Source organism: Diceros bicornis, chromosome 5 (assembly GCF_020826845.1).
Source record: "Diceros bicornis minor isolate mBicDic1 chromosome 5, mDicBic1.mat.cur, whole genome shotgun sequence".
Classification (NCBI taxonomy): domain Eukaryota; kingdom Metazoa; phylum Chordata; class Mammalia; order Perissodactyla; family Rhinocerotidae; genus Diceros; species Diceros bicornis.
This window is the reverse complement of record NC_080744.1, coordinates 51,922,637-51,944,212: the sequence shown is the minus strand read 5'-3', so window position 1 is coordinate 51,944,212 and position 21,576 is coordinate 51,922,637. Positions and strand designations below refer to the sequence as shown.

The window sequence follows — 21,576 nt, the reverse complement described above, 5'->3', positions numbered from 1 at the left end:
TCTTGGTTTGTCATTTTTTGGCCCTATGACTGACTCTTATGGTAATTAAGAATTTATTTCTGTAGACTACCATCCCTTCTTTCCTCTGTTCCCCACCCCAGCATCCTATCCAGGGCTGGAATTAGAGTGAGACCAGTGAGGCCCTCACCTCTGGTACAGAATTTAAGGGGTTTCCAAAAATTCAGTAATCAAATAAATTTTTCATTCAATATTTTACAAAGTCAAAATTAATGCAGAATAATCCATGATGAACACAATATCAAAATTTAATTAAAGACAAGCTCCAGCCCTGCACTTGAATGTTCCTGAGAGTCATGCACGTGGGGGATGCAGACACAAGGTACATCTCTGACTTCCCATTTTTTTCTGATGGTCCTTGTTCAGTCACGAGGGAAACTGACAAGTTGTTTGCATTGTTTGTAGCTGCAATCCGTAGTACTGCTAAGTAAAAGGAAAAATTCTATTTAATTACATACGCATATTTGTGTGATTTTTATAATATTATTAAAAGTACTAAGGTAAGTAATACAAAATTTAGTTATTAATATATTTGACCTTTCACAAATGAAATTTGATTGAATGTCAAAATTTTCTGAAAAAGTATTTTGTTACTAGGAAATTTTATACTTTCTTCACTTAAAACAGTGATAGTTTACTATTTTTCACTTCTTTATGTGAAAAAATATTTTTCACCATTTTTTTTTTTTTTACCAAATTTGTCTGGAAACCTGGTATGTAATTTTCTGTTGTTTGTAATTATTGATTTTTGTATTTTTCATACAAATGTTTATGTACACCTATTTGGTTGTTAAATATTATAATTTTTATGAATTAAGGCAATTAAATGATCATTATATCTAACTGTATTAATTAAAAATAAATATATTTAAAATTTATACTAAAAATTTTTAGAGACAAATATGTCATCTAAGAAGCCAAGTGGTGCATTGTTCAGAAGAAGAAGAAAAATGCATGCAGAAATTGATCAGAATTATAGGGGGCAGTAACAAGTTTGGCTAGAAAAACACAGTATTCCAGCTGCTTAATATGAAGTCTCCAATTGACATTATTAAAATAGAATTATCGTAAAATTCAGTTACATAAAGAATTTTCTTGAAATTGTGAGAAAAAGATGTTAGAAATTTCAGAAGCTAGTGAACATAAGCATGAGCAAGAAAATAATAAGATGCCATTTAAAATAAATTTTAATAATTCTTTATTGTGGCCACCTATTTCTGATAAAATAAAAATTATTTTAATAGAGCATGGGCCCATCCGAGGACAAGGTGCAGTTTTTAAAGTATTTGTTTCACATTATGGGTAAAGATTTTCACAAGATGGGTCTTTTAAAAAAGATGGTCTAATGGTGAGTTGACTAATTGTGACTGGCTCATTTATTCCAAAGAACCCTTGTTTTTATTTTGTTTCACATGCACACTTTTTAGCAATAATACAACAGAATCAAATATTTGCAACTCAAAAAATGGTTTCAAAGATAGGAAAAATTTGAACAGAATTTGTGATCACAAAAATTCCATATTTCATCATGATGCTTTTTAAAAATTGAAGTATTTTTAAAATCAAAATTAGTAAAATCTGTTGCATTTTTATACACTAATAACAAACCGTCAGAAAAATTAAGAAAACAATTCCATATACAATTGCATCAAAAAGAACAGAATACCTAGGAATAAATTTAACCAAGGAGGTGAAAGACCTGTACACTGAAAGTTATAAGACATTAATGAAAGAAATCGAAGAAGACACAAATAAATGGGAAGATATTTCATGCTCATGGATTGCAAGAATTAAAATTGTTAAAAAGCAATCTATATATTCAATGCAGTCCCTATCAAAATTCCAGTGGCATTTTTCACAGAAAGAGAACAAACAATCCTAAAATTTGTGTGGAAACCACAAAAGATCTCAAATAGCCAAAGCCATCTTGAGAGAGAAGAACAAAGGTGGAGGCATCACACACTCTGATTTCAAACTATATTACAAAGCTACAGTAATCAAAGCACTATGGTGTTGGCATAAAAACAGACATATAGATCAATGGAACAGAATAGAGAGCCCAGAAATAAACCCACACATACGTGGTCGATTAATTTATGACAAAGGAGCCAAGAATATACAATGGGGAAAGGATGATCTCTTCAATAAATAGTGCTCAGAATACTGGACAGCCACATGCAAAAGAATGAAACTGGACTACTGTCTTACACTATACACAAAAATGGACTCAAAATGGATTAAGACTTGAATGTAAGACCTGAAACTGTAAAACTCCTTGAAGAAAACATAGGCGGTAAGCTCTTTGACATCAATCTTGGCAATGACGTTTTTGAATTTGACCAAAAGCAAAAGCAACAAAAGCAAAAGTAAACAAGTGGGTCTACATCAAACTAAAAGCTTCTGTACAGCAAAGGAAACCATCAACAAAATGAAAAGGCAATCAACTGAATGGGAGAAAATATTTGCAACTCATATCTGATAAGGGGTTAATATCCAAAATATATAAAGAACTCATACAACCTCAAAAGCAAAAATAAATCCAATTAAAAAATGGGAAGAGGATCTGAATAGACATTTTTCCAATGAAAACATACAGATGGCCAATAGATACATGAAAAGATGCTCAACATCACTAATCATTAGGGACATGCAAATCAAAACTACGGTGAGATATCACCTCATCATTAGGCTGGCTATTTTCAAAAGACAAGAAGTAACAAGTGTTGGCGAGGATGTGGAGAAAAGGGAATCTTCGTACACTGTTGGTGGGAATGTAAATTGGTGCAGTTAGTATGGAAAACAGTATGGAGGTTCCTCAAGAAATTAAAAATAGAACTACCATATGATCCAGCAATTCCACTGCTGGGTAGTATCTGAAGAAAATGAAAACACTAACTCAAAAAGGTAAATGCACCCCCATGTTCATTGCAGCATTTTTTACAATAGCCAGGATATGGCAACAACCTAAGTGTCCATCAATGGATGAATAGCTAAAGAAACTGTGGTGTATAAATATATATATATACACATACACATATATACACAATGGAATATTATTCAGCCATATAAAAGAATGAAATTTTGCATTTGCCACAACATGGATGGAATTATGCTAAGTGAAATAAGTCAGATAGAGAAAGATGAATACTGTATGATCTCACTTATATGTGGAATCTAAAAAAAACAACAACAACCCCCACCAAGCTCATAGATACAGAGAACAGATTGGTGGTTGCCAGAGGCGGGAGATTAAGAGTTGGTGAAGTGGGTGAAGGTAGTCAAAAGGTACAAACTTCTACTTACAAAATAAACAAGTCATGGGGATATAATGTACAGTGTGGTGGTTATGGTTGATAATACTGAATTGTGTATTTGAAAGTTGCTAAGAGAGTAGATCTTAAAAGTCCTCATCACAAGAAAAAAAATTTTATAACTGTGTATGGTTATGGGTGTTAACTAGACTTATTGTGGTGATCATTTTGCAATATATAGAAATATCAAATCGCTATGTTGTACATCTGAAACTAGTAAAATGTTATGTGTCAATTATACCTCAATAAAAAAATATTTTTTAAATGGAAGTATTTTTAAACATATATTCAAACTGATAATTTAATAGATGATGCTTTAAAGAATGTGATAAAATGTGTGAGTGATTTTAGATGCTGGTATGTTTTGTGCAGAAATAATTTCTCTCTCAAAGGATCACAAAAAAATTATTAGAAATCCAAATGCTGTAATGATTCTAAATTCAATTGAACTTACAGGACATTATAGTCATAAAGCTAATCATTAAAAGGAATCTGTGTTTTATTTGTCTAGAAAAATTCAAAACAAATTTGTAATGCTATTAGCAAATCATATTAAATCTGAAATACTATTGAGAATAACAGAAACAAAATATTTTTCCTTGCTTTTTGATTGTAAACCAGATATAGTGATCATGAATGAATGTGTCTGATTATTAGGTATGTTTGCGTTAAGAATAATGTCATCACAAGAGAAGAAAGTTTTATTGATTTGATTGAAACAAAAAAAACTGGATGATTATATCTCAATAAATCTGTTATTTTTTTAAAAAAGATTGAACTAGATATGGTCTAGCTTATGAAATTATTAATAAGTTAGGAAGATGATATTTACATAAAAAATTGTCCTGGCCAGGGATATGTTAATGGAGCAAATATGGCAGATGTATATAAGGGTGTACAAGCCAATATTTCTCCCCAAAAATAATTATGCCAAATTGGTGTCTTGCTCAGCTTATAATTTAATATAAAAAACGCATCTGTGAATTCACATATGACAATCTTTTTTAGTATTGTATGAAGGATATATATTTTGAGGGCAGAATAATTCATCAAGCAGATAGAATATTCTTATCTAAGTTTTATTTATTTATTTATTTATTTATGAGGAAGATCAGCCCTGAGCTAACATCCATGCTAATCCTCCTCTTTTTTTGCTGAGGAAGACGGGCTCTGAGCTAACATCTATTGCCAATCCTCCTCCTTTCCCCCACCCCCTAAAGCCCCAGTAGATAGTTGTATATCATAGTTGCACATCCTTCTAGTTGCTGTATGTGGGACGCGCGGCCTCAGCATGGCCGGAGAAGCAGTGCGTCCGTGCGCGCCCGGGATCTGAACCCGGGCCGCCAGTAGCGGAGCACACGCACTTAACCGCTACGCCACGGGGCCGGCCCCCAGATAGAATATTCTTGTCTATTCTAAAAACAACATTAAAATCACGTAGAGATACCTGATGTGCATCAAGATTAAATTAAGTCAAGACACTTTGCACACAAATTAAAGATGTTTATCAAATATGAAAAGATATTATATCAAATGTCAAAATATGTTGAAGTAGAAAGCATTTTAGTACAAATACATTACAAATTTTTATGCAAATTATCTGTATGGGATGATATTTTGGACTAGTGGCAAAAGTTAGTAAAGATCTACAATCAGAAAATGTGAACATATATAAAGCTGCATGCTTAATAAAAGGCCTATCCCTTTGCTTACAACAAATGAGAGAAGGTAATTTTGAAAGTATGTTCAGTGAATGTAAAACTCGAGCAAGAGATGTGAATATTCTTCCTGTAAAGAAGTTGGCAATATGTGAATCACTGGATGAGAGTATTGATAATTAGGGGAAAAGTGCTTATCAAATAGACATTAAGGTTATAAATGCCCTAATTTCATATTTGAAATAGTTATATGAAAAATTAAATGAAGTGTCTTCAGATTTTGAATTTTTAAACTGGAGGTAAGTTATTTTCTATAAATACATCTGATTTTCAAAAAGCAGCCACTGACTCAGCTCTTAAATATTCTGACAAAGTTCTGTAGAAATTCATGTTGAATAGTTTAAAGCAACGTACATCAATAAATTGTGATATAAAATAAGCATTATGTTTGAGTCTTCTAAAACTGATTAACAAAATGGTATTCAGAATTTTAAAGCAATACCAATCACAGTAGTATCCTGCAAAAGAAGTTTTAGTAAGCTGAAGTTCATTTAAAATTGTTTAAAATTGTTACTTAGTCAAGAGAAATTGTCAAACATAGAAATTTACTTATTTAAAAACAAGATAAGAATTAGACTTTGAAAATATTATTGATATATTGCCCTCCATAAAGCCAGGAAAGTAAAATGATAATAAATTCTGGTTTTAGTAGAAATGTTTAAACTTAAAACTACTTTTGTAAGTTCAATACACCTACTTTTCAATTTTTCAACTAGTTTCTGGGTGGTATCCTTTCCCTAAGATTCTGGAAAGATGGCAGAGCATCTGTCTCTCCACCTAGACAACAATTACAGAGGCAGAATCTGTCCGATGTAGCTAATTTGGATCTCTAGAGTCTGTTGAAGGAGTGCGACTTCCAGGGGAAGGCTTGGACAGTAAATTGCAGTTAATTTTAGCACTTAGCAGGGTAGCAGCTGCCCATTCCCCACCCCTAACCACATGGCAGGCAGCTTTGCACATGTTCCTGGAGCAGGTTGCACTCAGCTTATGGAGGAGCAAGGTGGGCAAAAAGGACTCTGTCTTCCAAATATTGGGGACTTGTGCTCTTATCGCTGATTGCTACCTCTTATTACAGAGTTGCAGACAAAAGAGGAGGGCAGCCATTGTTGTTACACCTCCCCCCATTGTTGCAAGCCCCTCCCCGCCAGCTTAAGTGACTTCCAGGGGATTTCAAGAGACAGCACCCTCTTTTTCCCCCTTCATTTATCACTTTTTCACCTTTCAGAAGCCAGACATTAAAGACTAGGACACTCAAAAACAGCTGCATGTATGGGTAAAATTAGAAAGTGATTGCATATGCTCAGGGGAAGGCTCAGAAGGACCTGAGAAGACCTTCAGTTTACACCTCAGGCTGATCCTGGGACCAGAGACAGCTTATAACAATCAAGAAAAAAAAACAAAAACAGCGAATGCTGGGGAAGGGGGAGAATCTGATTCCCAGAGTTATCACATTATTACATTCAAATGTCCTATGTTCAACTAAAAATCACAAGGAATACATAGGCAAGTATGTCCTAGTCTAAGGGAAAAAAATCAACAGAAACTGTTCCTGAAAAAGGCCTAGTGGCAGATATACTAAGACAGAGACATTAAAACAACTGTCTTAGGGACCGGCCCAGTGGTGTAGCAGTTAAGTTTGCATGCTCCGCTTCGGCAGCCTGGGGTGTGCAGGTTTGGATCCTGGGTGCAGACCGACGCACTGCTTGTAAAGCCATGCTGTGGTGGTGTCCCATATAAAGTAGAGGAAGGTGGGTACAGATGTTAGCCCAGCGCCAGTCTTCCTCTCTCTCTCACACACACACACACACACACACACACACAAAACTGTCTTAAAGATGTCCAAAGAAATAAAGGGATTTGTGGAGAAAGTCAAAACAATGTATGAGCAAAATGGAAATATCAATAAAGAGATAGAAAACCTAAAAAGAAACCAAAAAGAAATTCTGGAGCTGCAAAGTACAATAACTGAAAAGGAAAAATTCACTAGAGGGATTCAAAGGCAGATTTGAGCAGACAGAAGAAAGAATCAGCAAACTTGAAGGTAGGACAATGGAAATTATTGAGTTTGAGGAAAAGGAAGAAAACAGATTGAAGAAAAGCAAAGAGAGCCTAAGGGAGTTGTGGGACACCATCAAGCAAACCAATGTACACATCACAGGAGTCCCAGAGGAAGAGAGAGGGGCCAGAGAGGATGTTTGAAGAAATGACTGAAAACTTCCCAAAAGGAGTTCGTGATCACTAGATCTGCCCTGCAAGAAATGCACAAGGGAGTCCTGCAAGTTGAAATGAAAGGACACTACACAGTAACTTGAAGCTGTATGGAGAAATACAGATCTTGATAAAGGTAAGTACATGGGCAATATAGAAGCTAGTATTATTGTAACAATAGTTTGTAACTGATTGTTTTCTACATGAGTTGAGACAGATAACATTTAAAGAAAAACATTATTAGAGTAAAAGCTAGAGTACTATAACTTTGGTTTGTAACTCAAAATTTTGTTTTCTACATAATTTGGAAGACTAATGCATTTAAAAAGAATTATTAGTTTACGTTTTGGGACACACAATGTATAAAGACGTAATTTTGTGACATCAACAACAGAAAGGGGTGGGGATGGAGCTGTAAAGGAGCAGAGTTTTTGTATGTTACTGAAGTTAAGCTGGTATAAATTCCAATTACAGTGTTACAGCTTTAAGATGTTAAATGTAATTCCCATGGTAACCACAAAGAAAATAGCTATAGAATAAACACAAAGGGAAATGAGAAAGGAATTTAAACATTTAACTACAAAAAATCAACTAAACACGAAGTCAGTAATACAGGAAATGAAGGCCAAAAAGGCATATAAAAAACAAATATCACAATCACAGAAGTAAGTTCTTCCTTATCAGTAATTAATTTAAATGTAAATAGGTTAAACTTTTCAATCAAAAGACGGAGGTTGGCAAAACGGATAAAAATACATGATCCAATGATATGCTGTCTACAGGAGACTCATTTGAGATCCAAAGACACAAATTGAAAATGAAAGGATAAAAAAGATATTCCTTGCAAATAGTAACAAAAAGAGAGCAGGAGTGGCTTTACTAATATCAGACAAAATTGACTTGAAATCAAAAAAGGTTACAAGAGGAAAAAAAAGGACATTGTATATTAATAGAAGTTTCAGTACAGCAAGAAGATATAACAATTATAAACGTTCATGCACCTAATGACAGATACCAAAATATATGAAGCAAAAACTGACAGAATTAAAGGGAAAAATATACCATTCTACAATAATAGTTGAAGACTTCAGTACCCCATTCACAATAATGGATAGAACAGTCAAACATAAGTAAGGAAATAGAGGACTTAATAAACCAACTAGATATAACAGACATAAACAGAACACTATCCAGCAACAACAGAATACACATTCTTCTCAAGTGCACATGGACATTTCCCAGGATAGACCATATATTAAGCCACAAATTAAGTTTCAATAGTTTAAAAAATATAGATATCATACAAAGTATCTTTTCTGACCACATTGGGATGAAATTAGAAATCAATAACATAGGGAAAACTGGAAAATTCACAAGACTGTGGAAATTAAACAACATACTTTAAAATAACCAATGGATCAAAGAAGAAATCACAAGGGAAATTAGAAAATATTTAGATAAGAATGAAAACAAAAACACAACATACCAAAATTTGTGGGACGCAGTGAAAGTGAGACTAAAGGGGAAATATAAAGCTATAAATGCTTACATTAAAAAATAAGAGAGATCTCAACAACGTAAGTATACAACTTAAGGAATTAGAAAAAGAAGGGCAAACTAAACCCGAAGCCAGCAGAAGGGAAAAAGTAAGATTAGAGCAGAGAGAAATGAAATAGAGACTAGAAAAGCAATAGAGAAAACTAATGATAGCAAAAGTTGGTTCATTGCAAAGATCAACAAAATTGGGAAACCTTTAGCTAGATGGAATTTTTAAAAAAAGAGAAGACTCAAATTACTAAAATCAGAAAAGAAAGTGAGGACATTACTACCAATTCTACAGAAATAAAAAGGATTATAAGAGAGCATTATGAACAATTGTACAACAAAAAATTGGATAACCTACATGAAATGGACAAATTTCTAGAAACACAAAACTTACCAAGACTAAATCACAAAGAAATAGAAAATCTGAATAGACCAGTAATTAGTAGGGAGATTGAATCAGTAATCAAAAATCTTCCAACAAAGAAAAATCCAGGACCTGATAGCTTCACTGTTGAATTCTACCAAGCATTTAAAGAACTAATACCAATCCTTGTCACACTTTTCCAAAAAATTGAAGAGGAAGGAACACTTTATAACTCATTCTGTAAGGCCAGCATTACCCTGATACCAAAGCCAGACAAAGACAATACAAGAAAAGAGAACTACAGACCAATATCCCTTATGAACATTGATGCAAAAATCCTCAACAATTTAGGAATAGAAGGAAACTACTTCAGCATAATAAAAGCCATATATGAAAAACCCACCGCAAACATCACTCACTGGTGAAAGACTGAAAGCTTTTTCTCTAAGATTAGGAACAAGGATGCCTGCTTCCACTACTTATTTTCAACATAGTACTGGAAGTTCTAGCCAGAGCAATTATTCAAGAAAAAGAAATAAAAGGCATCCAGATTGGAAAAGAAGAAGTAAAATTATCTCTGCATGTGGTATCATCTTATATATAGAAATCCTTAAAGATATCACACAAAAAAATTGTTAGAACTAATAAATGGATTCAGCAAAGTAGTAGGGTACAAAGTCAACACACAAAAATCAGTTGCATTTTGGGGCTGGCCCGGTGGCACAAGTGGTTACATGCGCGCACTCCGCTGCGGTGGCCTGGGGTTCGCCGGTTTGGATCCCGGACGCGCACCGACGCACCACTTGTCAGGCCATGCTGTGGCAGGCGTCCCATGTAAAGTGGAGGAAGATGGGCATGGATGTTAGCCCAGGGCCAGTCTTCTTCAGCAAAAAGAGGAGGATTGGCAGATGTTAGCTCAGGGCCGATGTTCCTCACACACACACACAAAAATCAGTTGCATTTCTATACACAAACAATGAACAATCTGAAAAGGAAATTCCAAAAACAGTTCCACTTACAATAGCATCAAGAAAAATAAAATGCTTAGGAATTAACCAAGGAGGTGAAAAATTCGTGCAATGAAAACTACAAAACGTTGCTGAAAGAAATTAAAGAAGACATAGGTAAATGGAAACATAACACATGCACGTGGATTGGAAGACTTAATATTGTTATGTTGTCAATACTACCCAAAGCAATCTACAGATTCATTGCACTCTCTACAAAAATCCCAAAGACTTTTGCAGAAATAGAAAAGCTCATCCTAAAGTTTATATGGAATCTCAGGGACCTCAAATAACCAAAACAGTTTTGAAAAGGAGGAACAAAACTGGAAGACTCACACTTATTGATTTCAAAACGTAGTACAAAACTATAGTAATCAAAACAGTGCGGTATTGGCATAAAGACAGAGCAATAAACTAATGGAATAGAATAAAGAGCTCAGAAATAAACCATTACGTATATGGTCAAATGATTTTTGACAAGGGGACCAAGACCAATGGGAAAAGGACAGTCTTTTCAACAAATGGTGCTGGGAAAACTGAATATCCACATGCAAAAGAATGAAATTGGACCCTTACCTAACACCATATGCCAACATTAAGTCAAAATGGATCAAGGACCTAAATGTAAGACCTAAACCAATAAAACTCTTGGAAGAAAACTTAGGACAAAAGCTTCACAACATGAGATTTGGTGGTGATTTCTTGATTATCACACCGAAGGCACAGGTAACAGAAGAAAAAATAGACAAATTGGACTTAATGAAAATTCAAATCTTTTGTACATCAAAACACACTATCCACAGAATAAAAAAAAACCCCCACAAAATGGGAGAAAATATTTGCAAATCATATACTTGCAAATCATATACCTGATAAGGGATTAATATCTAGAATATATACAGAACCCCTAAACTCAACAACAAAAAAAACGATTGAAAAATGGGTGAAGGACTTGAACAGACATGTCTCCAAAGAAGATATACGAATGGCCAATAAGCACATGAAAAGATGGGCAACATCACTAATCATTAGGGAAATGCAAATCAAAACTACAATGAGATACCACCTCACACCCATTAGGATGGCTACTATCAAAAACACAGAAAACAACCAGTGTTGACAAGGATGTGCAGAAATTGGAACCCTTGTATACTGTTGGTGGGCATGTAAAATGATACAGCCACTGTAGAAAACAGTATGGCAGTTCCTAAAAAAATTATATGATTCAGGAATTCCACTTCTGGGTGTATACCCAAAAGAATTGAAAACAGAGACTTGAAGAGATATTTGTACACTCATTTTCATAGAGCAGCATTCACAATAGCTAAAACATAGAAGTAACCCAAGTGTCCATCAATGGATGAATGGATAAGCAAAATGTGGTATATACATACAGTGGAATGTTATTCAGCCATAAAAAGGAAGGAAATTCTGCAATATGCTACAACATGGATTAACCTTGAAGACATTATGCTAAGTGAAATAAGCTAGTCACAAAAAGACAAATACTGTATGATTCCACTTTTATGAGGTACTTAGAGTAGTCATAATCATAAAGACAGAGTATAGTGGTGGTTGCCAGGGACTGGAGGGAGGGGAGAATGGGGAGTTATTACGGAGTATAGAGTTTCACTTTTACAGGTGAAAAAATTATGGGGATGGATGGTGGTGGTGGTTGCACAACAATGTGAATATTTAATACCACTGAACTGTACACTTAAAAATGGTTAAGATGGTAACTTTTATGTTATATGTATTCAACCACAATGGAAAGAAGAAAAAATACAAAAGCTTGTGTATAGGGGTACACATTTTTCCTCTTACCTCAGGTTGCAATATGGCTTGGCATAGCACTAATCCCAGCATAGCACTAATCCCATACATCACAATTTTTGAGACTATTGTGTATGCCGAGCCAGGAAGTGTACTATGATTTCTTTTTCTTTCCTATACCTCCTTTTATTTTTCTGCAGTAAAAAATATATATCTTTTTTACTTGTTTGTCTAGTTTTCTGTGCACCTAATGCTACTTTTTTGTAAATGTGATTTATCTGTCTAATGTTTGGAAGTATTTCTTCCAAATATTCACATACGTCAGAAAAAAAATTGTTAGAGGGTCTGAAGATCTCCTCTCAGAGCTGCTTTAATTTAAACCAGTGGCTGTCTGAGTCTGGTGTACAATTTGTTGTATCAGAATTTTTCCTTTGCCACTTTCTTGTGTTGGATGTCCTGTTTCCTGAACATGAGTTCCTCTTTCCTTGGTTTAATCCTTATTTTGGTGAAAGGTACACCTCAGAAGGGATGCATCTTTTTTCACTCTTTGAAGATCTAAAACTATGTTTACTTGAATTGATAGTTTGGCTTAAGTACATAGAAAACAATTTTCCCATGCAGTCTTGAAAGTATTGCTTTTGTTAAGTCTGATGCCATTCTTGCTTCAGTTTCTTTTTTTTTTTTTTTGGTGAGGAAGATTGGCTGTGAGTTAACACCTGTTGCCAATCTTCCTCTTTTTGCTTGAGGAAGAGTGGCCCTGAGCTAATATCCGTGCCCATCTTCCTCTATTTTGTATGTGGGTTGCCTCCACAGCGTGGCTTGATGAGTGGTCTAGCTCCATGCCCAGGATCTGAACCCACAAACCTGGGCCACTGAAGCAGAGTGCGCCGAACTTAACCACTACGCCACCGGGAAGGCCCCTCCAGTTTCTTTGTATTTAGGTTATTTCATTCTTTCTGGCAACTTTAGTGGTTATGTCTATCTCTGTTGTTTTGAAATTTCACAGTGATATGTTCACGCATCATCCTTTTTTCATTCATTATGGTAGGCATTAGACAAAGCCTTTGTAATTTAGATATTTCTGTTTGGGGGAAGTTTTCTTGTATTATTTATGTGGTAAATTTTCACTCTTATTTTCTTTGTTCTCTTTTTTTTGGAAACTCCTGTTGATCTAACATTTTACTTCCAGCATCAGCTCCTCTAATTGTCTGATACTTTCTTTTTTGCCTTCCATCTTTTTGTCTGTTTAGTTCAATTTTTTTTTTTTGAGGAAGATTAGCCCTGAGCTAACATCTGTTGCCAATCTTCCTCATTTTTGCTGAGGAAGATTGGCCCTGGACTAACATCTGTGCCCATCTTCCTCTACTTTATATGGGGATGTCTGCCACAGCGTGGCTTGATAAGCAGTGTGTCGCTCTGTACCTGGGATCTGAACCTGCGAACCCTGGACTGCCTAAGTGGAGCATGTGAATTTAACTGCTATGCTACTGGGCTGGCCCCTAGTTCAATCTTTTTAAAAAGACTTTCTAAACTTAATTACTTATTTTAGTTGCCATATATTTAATTTTGAAGAGCTCTTTAATTTTTTTTTTTCTCAATTGTTCTGTTTTCATAGTTTTTGTTCTTGTTTAATGGATGCAATAACATCTCATACCTCTCTGGGGATATTAAATATGTGTTAATTATACATGTATTTTTTTCTTTTGTTCCTAGCAATATCTCTGATAGCTCCAGGCCCCTTTCTTTATTCGTTTTTGTTCATTTTGATCTTTCTGATGTTAAAGGATGTCTTAAAGGACAGCCAAGGATCACGACACATCCTTGGCTGTCCATTCGTATTAAAGAATGAAGCGCTAAAAAGTTCACTGAAACACCATAGTTTTGGATGGGGACAGGGCTGTCTAGTATAGCCATTCAGGTTGTGCACTGCAGAACTCCAGACGGCACTATTAACATATACTCCTTGGTACTCTCAAAAATTACTGATAGTTACCATATTAAAAATTGAAATTCTGAAATTTAAAAAATATTGTTACTTTAAAATAACAATAATAACTCCCATGTGTTAACATAAGTAACATATTTTCTCTGAAAAATAACTATTTTCCAAAACAAAAGAAATTTAATGAGAAGAATTGCATTGTTTTATGCTTTTACATATCTCTTTAATGTCTAGATAAATAGAAGAAAACTGAATTCTCTTGTTTCTGCATTTAGTTTGTTGTGACATGTTATTTTGGTTGAAATATGTGAAGACTATTCAGCCTCACCCAGTACTTTAATAATCTTTTCAGATAACTGTGATTATTCCTCTTTGATACTACATCTAAAGTAGATAAGTAGAAGTTTTCTTAAAGGTTTGTTGCAATGTGGAAACTAACTCTATATCACTGAACTTTTTCTTCTGAACAATTAAAATCTATTGTTCTGTTTTACTCTTTGATTGGATCTTTTATCCACGGATGATTTATAATGTCATGCACTGGTCATTTGGAAAATATTGCTTCACTGAGTACTTAGATCTTCAAGTGTTGACATGTTTCATTATGTAATATCAAGTAATCACATCATTAAGATTAGCATTAACCTCATAAATAGTGGATAGAGGTTTTCCAAAATTTAGTTTTTGCTTGAATTCTATTACTGGCAACAAATATTGTCAGTTGTTTTCTTTGATGTGACAGGCTCACTTTTTCAATTTTCAAGAAAATGTCTACCAAATACCTAAGTCTAAATTTCTATAGTTTGGCAGTCATTCTTTAAAATAAAAATGATGTTCCATGAAAAAAATGTGGCTAAGTTCAGCTTACAACTCAGTCACAGACGCAAGTGTTTTCAGTACGTAATAGCAGTGCTTTATGCATACTTCATATTTCATCACACACAATATTAAAAAGACATGAACTCAAGGATTAATTTTTACTAAAATTAATTTTACTGCTGGTGTGTGCTGGTGAGGAATACACTGATTACTAGTACAATTTTGATTTGGTGCCACTGCCTTGATTCGTTTTAAGATGCCAGCAGTTTTATTCACCACTGCTTTTGTACCAAGAGTTTTAACCTCATATGCTTCCTGAAAGTGTCTTGGAGGCCCCAGGTGTCTGAACCACACTTGGAGAACCGCTGACATGGATAATAATGTAAACGTTGCCTCCTGGATTAGCACACTGTACAACCTGCACAGTTCATGGGAATTGTTTAAACTTCAACACAGGAAAATCAGGTGCTGAGCTGACTGATTCTTGGATGGGGAGGATGCTCTCAGTCTTTATTGGAAATCTTTCCTTTGGGACTAATAATTTTCTTCAAAAAGGAATCTTTTAGATTCCACCTGGGGGTGGGAATTAAGAATGGGATGAAGAGTGATTCCTCTGGCTGCTGGCATTCGGGGAGCAAGGGAGGGGGAGAAGCCCATGGGTCCTTTTATTCTGTTTATGAACCTTTACATAATTTTTCTGTTTTCTCTGGGTACCTCATGCCTGCCCTTTGCTGTTCCTGGTGTTCACAAGTTTAGACTGTCTCCAGTTCAGCAAGTTAACAACCTTTATCCTCTGTGGTAGGGGAAAGGTTAAGTACTTGTTGTGAGAGTTGTAGAAAGAGCACTTAGATTTCTCAGCAGTCCTTGTGCCTCATTTTTACCTTTTATGTACTGGATATTGTACTGAATTCCTCCAAATACCAGATCTTTTAGGTTCTCTGGGCAAATTGATTCTCTTCTTCCACTCCCCACTGAGACATTTACTTGTAACTTCTTCCACACTGTGAAGTCAATTTTCACTCTTCCAGCCACTTTCCATCTAAAAATTTGAGATCTCTTTGACAATTAGTATGCTTTGGTATTTTATTGGTCTTTATGAGTGAAAGTGTTTTATTTCTTTGCCCTCATTTTAGCAGGGTTTTGGCAGAGTGAGGAAATAAATATATGTGATTACTACACCATTATCAATTTCACAGACTTGAGTCAATCAGTATAGTGGGTAAGAGCTAGACCTAGATGTGAATCTTCACTGCTTATTGTGATATTGCCTTGGGTTCTCTACTTAACCCACACAGTCTTATTTCTCGTTTGTAAAAATGGAGTTTATAATATCCATTATGAGGATTAAATGAGATAGTGTAGGTAAAGTTCTTAATATACCTCTCACATCATATGTGCTCAATAATTGGTAACTGTTATAAACTATTCGGCTGGCCGCTGGCTTACTGAGGTTTTATTGTATTCTTTCCCTCTCATAAAACATTTGAAATAAGCAAAATATTCAAGTTGTCTCTCATTTAATATTACTCGGTTTGACAGTTTGGAAGGATTACTGTGACTCCAAATATGAAATGATAATTTCAGAAATGTTTTATCTGTGTCTGTAGTTAGAGAAAATATTTGTATAAAATACTGTGAATGGAACTTGTTGTTCAAATTCAAGTTATGTTTTACTAGTTTTCTATTCAAGCAATTGTAATTATGGCCTATATTTGAAAGAGAGTCTAAAGAAAGCAGATATTGTTATAACTGGATAACTATTTCATGACCTTGATTCAGAAACTTTTGATACACTGAAATTCTTACAGATTTGTTTGAAAAGAATTTTTAAAATTCTGCTTTTAAATCTGAGAATTATTCTAGTACATACTTTAGATTAAGAAATTGTTTTTCTATTTCTTTGGTATATTGAATTGCACACTTAAGTTCCTTTTATCCAGAAAGTTTAGTATAATAAAAATAGTTTACTTTAAGCATAGCCATGAATATAAAAGAAAAATATTATTAATCATTTCAGGAAATTGCAAAACCTAATATGGCTGAAGGAGAAACAGAAACATCAAATTCTGAAAGGTAAATATAAGGAAAAACTGAATCTCTTGAAATTCAGATATATAAGATGATTCTTGAGCTGTGTTATTTCAGTTAATTGGCAAAGGGCTATTTAAATTTTTGTATACGGTGTTGCTTGCATTAATGACTTTTAATTATAATAAAATTTTGCAATTTTAATACAACAAAAATGTACTATAGATCCTTAGTTTTGAAATCTTTTAAACACGTAGAGTACATTTTATAAATTGTTAAATTTTTAAATGTAGTTACTAGTAAGTAAAATGTTAACAGATTTTAATTGCTCCTATTAAATGAAAATGATTACAAGATGCTACAGGTTACAAGATGGGGACAATTATTGCAAATAAGTAATCTTAAAATCTTTTTATTTTAAGTATTTTCAAAAAACTATAAAGATACTTCTGTGGTGGAATCTCAACTTAAAAGTTTCAAAATTTAGGGATTGGTTTTTAAAAATTTAACGCTCAGGTAGAACACTAAACACAAGACATATCACAATCTTTTTAGTAAAAGAGAATCCAACATTCTAATTAGAACTTTATTTCAGATAAAGATAATTTTATTTTGTCTTTTAAATTAAGTATTTTCCTTGTTTCTATCTTTATGCTATATACTTTACAGTAGCTTGCTTGTTAATCTGGTGAGATTAATCTGTTCCCCCTAAAAAGCAAATTATGGAATAAGGCCTTACGAAAGTGTTTCTTAGACTTTACTAGAAAAGTTATCTAGCCCGTTCTTTACCTAGCATTTTTCCTAGAATTCTGGGAGGAAAAAGTTAACAAAAACTCAACTAAGGAATTAGAAAAAGCAGACTAGTCACCTCTATATTATTTAACATTTTCTGTAAATTATAGTTAGTCAAATAAAATCTGAGCAAAAATAAGAATTGTGCAAATTTAATTGAGGAAAATATTATAATTTGTTTGCAGATGGTGTAATTGACCTATTAGATCCAAGAAAAAGAGCTAAGAATGATTGAAATTCATAATGAGAGTATTAGTTAAGGTAGCTTTGTGTAAAAATCAGAATCTTTACTATATACCAGTAACGTGATTATAAAACATAATGGACAAAAGAGTTAATTAATAATAATAACAAAATGAGAAATGTGCAGGATCTAAATGAAGAAAAGCAAAAATTTACTGAGATAGAAAATAATATATTAATAACTTGCATGAGAGGCCATTTTCCAAATTAATTTGTGAGCTTTATGAACGTTTAGTTGAAAATCCCAATGGGATTTGGTTTAGAAACTGACAAAGTTTAAAGTAAGATTCATATTTTTCTGTTTATTAATACTATAATTGATTTAATCATTGCTTTCTTGTTAGGTATTAGGTTTTTTTCTGTATTCACTATTTAAACATTGTTTTAATGAGCATCATTGTACCAATATCTTTTACATTTTTTTTTTTTTTTTTTTTTTGTGAGGAGATCAGCCCTGAGCTAACATCCGCCAATCCTCCTCTTTTTTTGCTGAGGAAGACGGCCCTGGGCTAACATCTGTGCCCATCTTCCTCCACTTTATATGGGAGGCCGCCACAGCATGGCTTACCAAGCAGTGTGTCGGTGCGCGCCCGGGATCCGAACCAGCGAACCCCGGGCCGCCGCAGTGGAGCGCGCGCACTTAACCGCTTGCGCCACCGGGCCGCCCCCTCTTTTACATTTTTAAACTAGTAAATTCAAGGAGAAGAGTAGTAGAATGTAGGTGATTTGCTCTATTAGATAATAAAGTACATTGTTAATCTATAATGGTTAAGACTGTGTGGTATTGGCCCAAAAATAGTCTAAAGAAAGACCAGAACAAAATAATAGCAGAGAAACAGCCTTATAAATATAATTTAGTAAATAGTAAACAACCAGTTGATAACCTTGCTTTGATATTTGGGCAATTTGAAGTCCAGGTGAATTAGTGTAAGAAATAAGATGCATGTTATCATTAAATTTATTTTTGGTAAAATAAGCCTCACTACATCTAGATAAGGGGCTGGAGATACTCATAGAAGTCTTTTGTTTCTAATGTTTTATTATTCACTAAATAGTTTCTGTTAACAGACCAGGGTAAGAGTAAACACACGGACACACACACTCATAAACATCTATGAATATAAACACACACAGATATATCTATGTATGTAAGCATATTGTATATTTACATATATTTTTTCAGGCAAGTATTTATGTTTTTTTAAATTAAGCTATTAAAAATTAGGTAAATGTTTGTGAATGCTTATCTGATTTTGCATAGGGAAAGAAACTCTAAGCCTAAGAGGATATATAAATCAGAAAAGCAAAATAAGTTTTCTCCAAATATATTCATTCCTTATGTAAAGTACTTTTACAAATTAATAATAATGCTTAAACTTTAACTAAAAACAGGAAAGGGTGTGAACAGATGAAAATTATAACCAGATCCAAAACCAGTCAACAGACTCCCCAGGTCTCCCTTTAATATGTGACTGGAGTTTTTCACTCTCTTGCCTAAGAAGACGGCCGCGTCCTAAACTGTAACATCATGGCAAGGACTAAGGATGTAGATTTTTTTTCTTTTTTATAGGCAAATGTGCCTATAAAAGGCACATGTGCCTATTTATTTTTTAGAGCATGTCTTTATTTTGATAGTGTTCAAATACATTGTATTATGAGGGAATAGATAATAAATGGCTTTATTTTTTTCAGTAAACAAGATAAAGCTTATTCAGAGGAAGAAAAACACGGATGTGATACAAATTCATTTGAAGCCTCATCAGCAACAAAAAGGGAAGAAAGCATAACAGTTTCAGATAAGGAAAATGATACCTGTCTTGAAGACCAAGAAACTGGCTCAAAGAATATCCTCAGTTACGATTCAAGTATTGGTGTAGATAAAGTGGAAAACGAAAAACAAATAGAGCACATTTGTCAGGAAACAGAGTTGAAGATGTGCCAGAGTTCAGGAAACATAATTTCATGTGATCAGATTGAAGATCACAACTCTAGTGAAGCTAGGTTTTCTTCGAAGAATATTAAGGATTTGCGCTTAACATCTGGTGATGTTAGCATTGATCAGTTTTTGAGGAAAAGAGATGAACCTGAATCTGTTAGTTCTGATGTTAGTGAGCAAGGCAGTGTTCATTTGGAACCTTTGACTCCATCAGAGGTACTTGAGTATGAAGCCACAGAGATTCTTCAGAAAGGTAGTGGTGATCCTTCAGCCAAGACTGATGAAGTAGTGTCTGATCAAACAGATGACGCTCCTGGAGAAAATAGCCCTAGCACAACAGACACAACAGTAGACCTGGCAGATGAAAAAGAAAGAAGTTGAATTAATTAGTCATTCTAAGTTTTAGTGTACCAACGGTAAGAGCATTTGGAACAGTGCTATCAGGTGAGCTCAGCGGTGCCGTTGTAGAGTTCAGAAATAGAAAAACGTGAGGGAGGTCATTCATACACTTTACCAGTATGTTCAACCTAGGTTATTAAAGAAATCAATTCACCAATAATAGCATGATTAGTATGGATTTCCAAGAGGTTTTTAAAACATGAATAGGATTTTAATGAAAGTTAAGTTTGTAATGGAAAAGTCTCGTTTAACAGTTTTCAAGGAAATGGAACTTGGTTGCCAATATGAATTGATTATTAGAATATTAGTTATATTAATAAAGCTTTTGAAACTTCCATCAGTCCTAAGCTAGAAATCCTTATTACTGATACATCCTTTTCAATTAACTTAAAGAGAGTAGGAAACCACATACCTTTTGAGAATAATTGATTTAAAATAATGGCTGAATGGCATTGTTAATGAAGCCTTTATTTTGAGTATGATGCTGGTAAATGGAGCATGCTTAGAGTGCTAAATTAATTGATCTAATGAGAATTTGGATGAACATAAACTTAATTTTGGATTTAATATAACATTCCAGACTGTCAGAAGCATGTAAACCGAATATTTGAATCTGTGTACCTCCATACAACTGTTAGCCTGCCAAGCTGTAAGCTTACCTTAATTAAACTTTCAGTGAAAGTGAAATTATTAAAATATAAATTTATATTTGTGCTTTTTGTCAGTGTGTAAGCTGTGCAGAACTCCCTTGATGTACTAGTTGTATAAAGTAGAAACCCGTTGTTGAAACTCCTGTAGCTATTATGCTTTTAATATTGTTTTAATGATCTTCTTTAGAAATAGCCCCATAAAAATGGTCTGGAAACCAAACCAAAGTATGGTATAATGTAGATATTGTAAAGCAGTAAACTGAAAACATGTCCCGGCATGAATTCAGCCATGTTTAAGTGACTTTTTCTTTAACTGTAAAATAGAAACTTCAGATGGGACCTAAAGCAGTGATGTAAAAAATTGGTTTGGGATATTTAGCCTAATTTATCCATAGGATGGCTGCTAAATTGATTTTTCAGTTGTTTTCTATCATTTAGAAAATAATAGATATAGAAATGAATAATATGAATAACAGTAGTTTGCTTTGAAGTACTAATAATCTTTTATTTAAAATGCTGCATTTTTACTCTTAAAATGTGCTTTGAATTCTTAAGTTTTGTTTCACTGAATGTTAAATGTTTTAAATGGCTATTAAAATTATGCTGTATATAGTAGTTTTTGAGTAAATATTTGCAATAAAAATCTGTCTCTGAATAATTTTATTTTCAGAAAACTGCTTGAGTCAAATTATCTTTGGCACCTTTAGAAACAATATACTTGTTCAAGGAAATTTCGTGTTAAAGTTAGTGGTAGCATTTCATTCTGTATCCTTTAATTGATGCATGATGTCTTTTAAATTAGGACTTAAAAGTACGGGGGAAA

The 21,576-nt window shown here is 33.9% G+C and overlaps 1 protein-coding gene across 5 annotated transcripts in view; it reads left to right on the top strand.

The window, feature by feature from the left end:
- Positions 1-21,375, top strand: part of ZNF280D (zinc finger protein 280D) — a 115,943-nt gene extending 94,568 nt beyond the window's left edge. For 3 of the 5 annotated variants that reach the window (XM_058541650.1, XM_058541652.1, XM_058541651.1), the window contains exons 21-22: positions 16,723-16,778; positions 19,461-21,374. In XM_058541650.1, coding sequence (XP_058397633.1) covers positions 16,723-16,778; positions 19,461-20,085 — 681 coding nt within the window. In that variant the 3' untranslated portion in view covers positions 20,086-21,374. Of the gene's footprint in view, positions 1-16,722; positions 16,779-19,460 lie in introns of all 5 variants that reach the window. The other 2 variants (XM_058541654.1, XM_058541653.1) reach the window with 1 other exon arrangement.
- Positions 21,376-21,576: the final 201 nt, after the last annotated feature.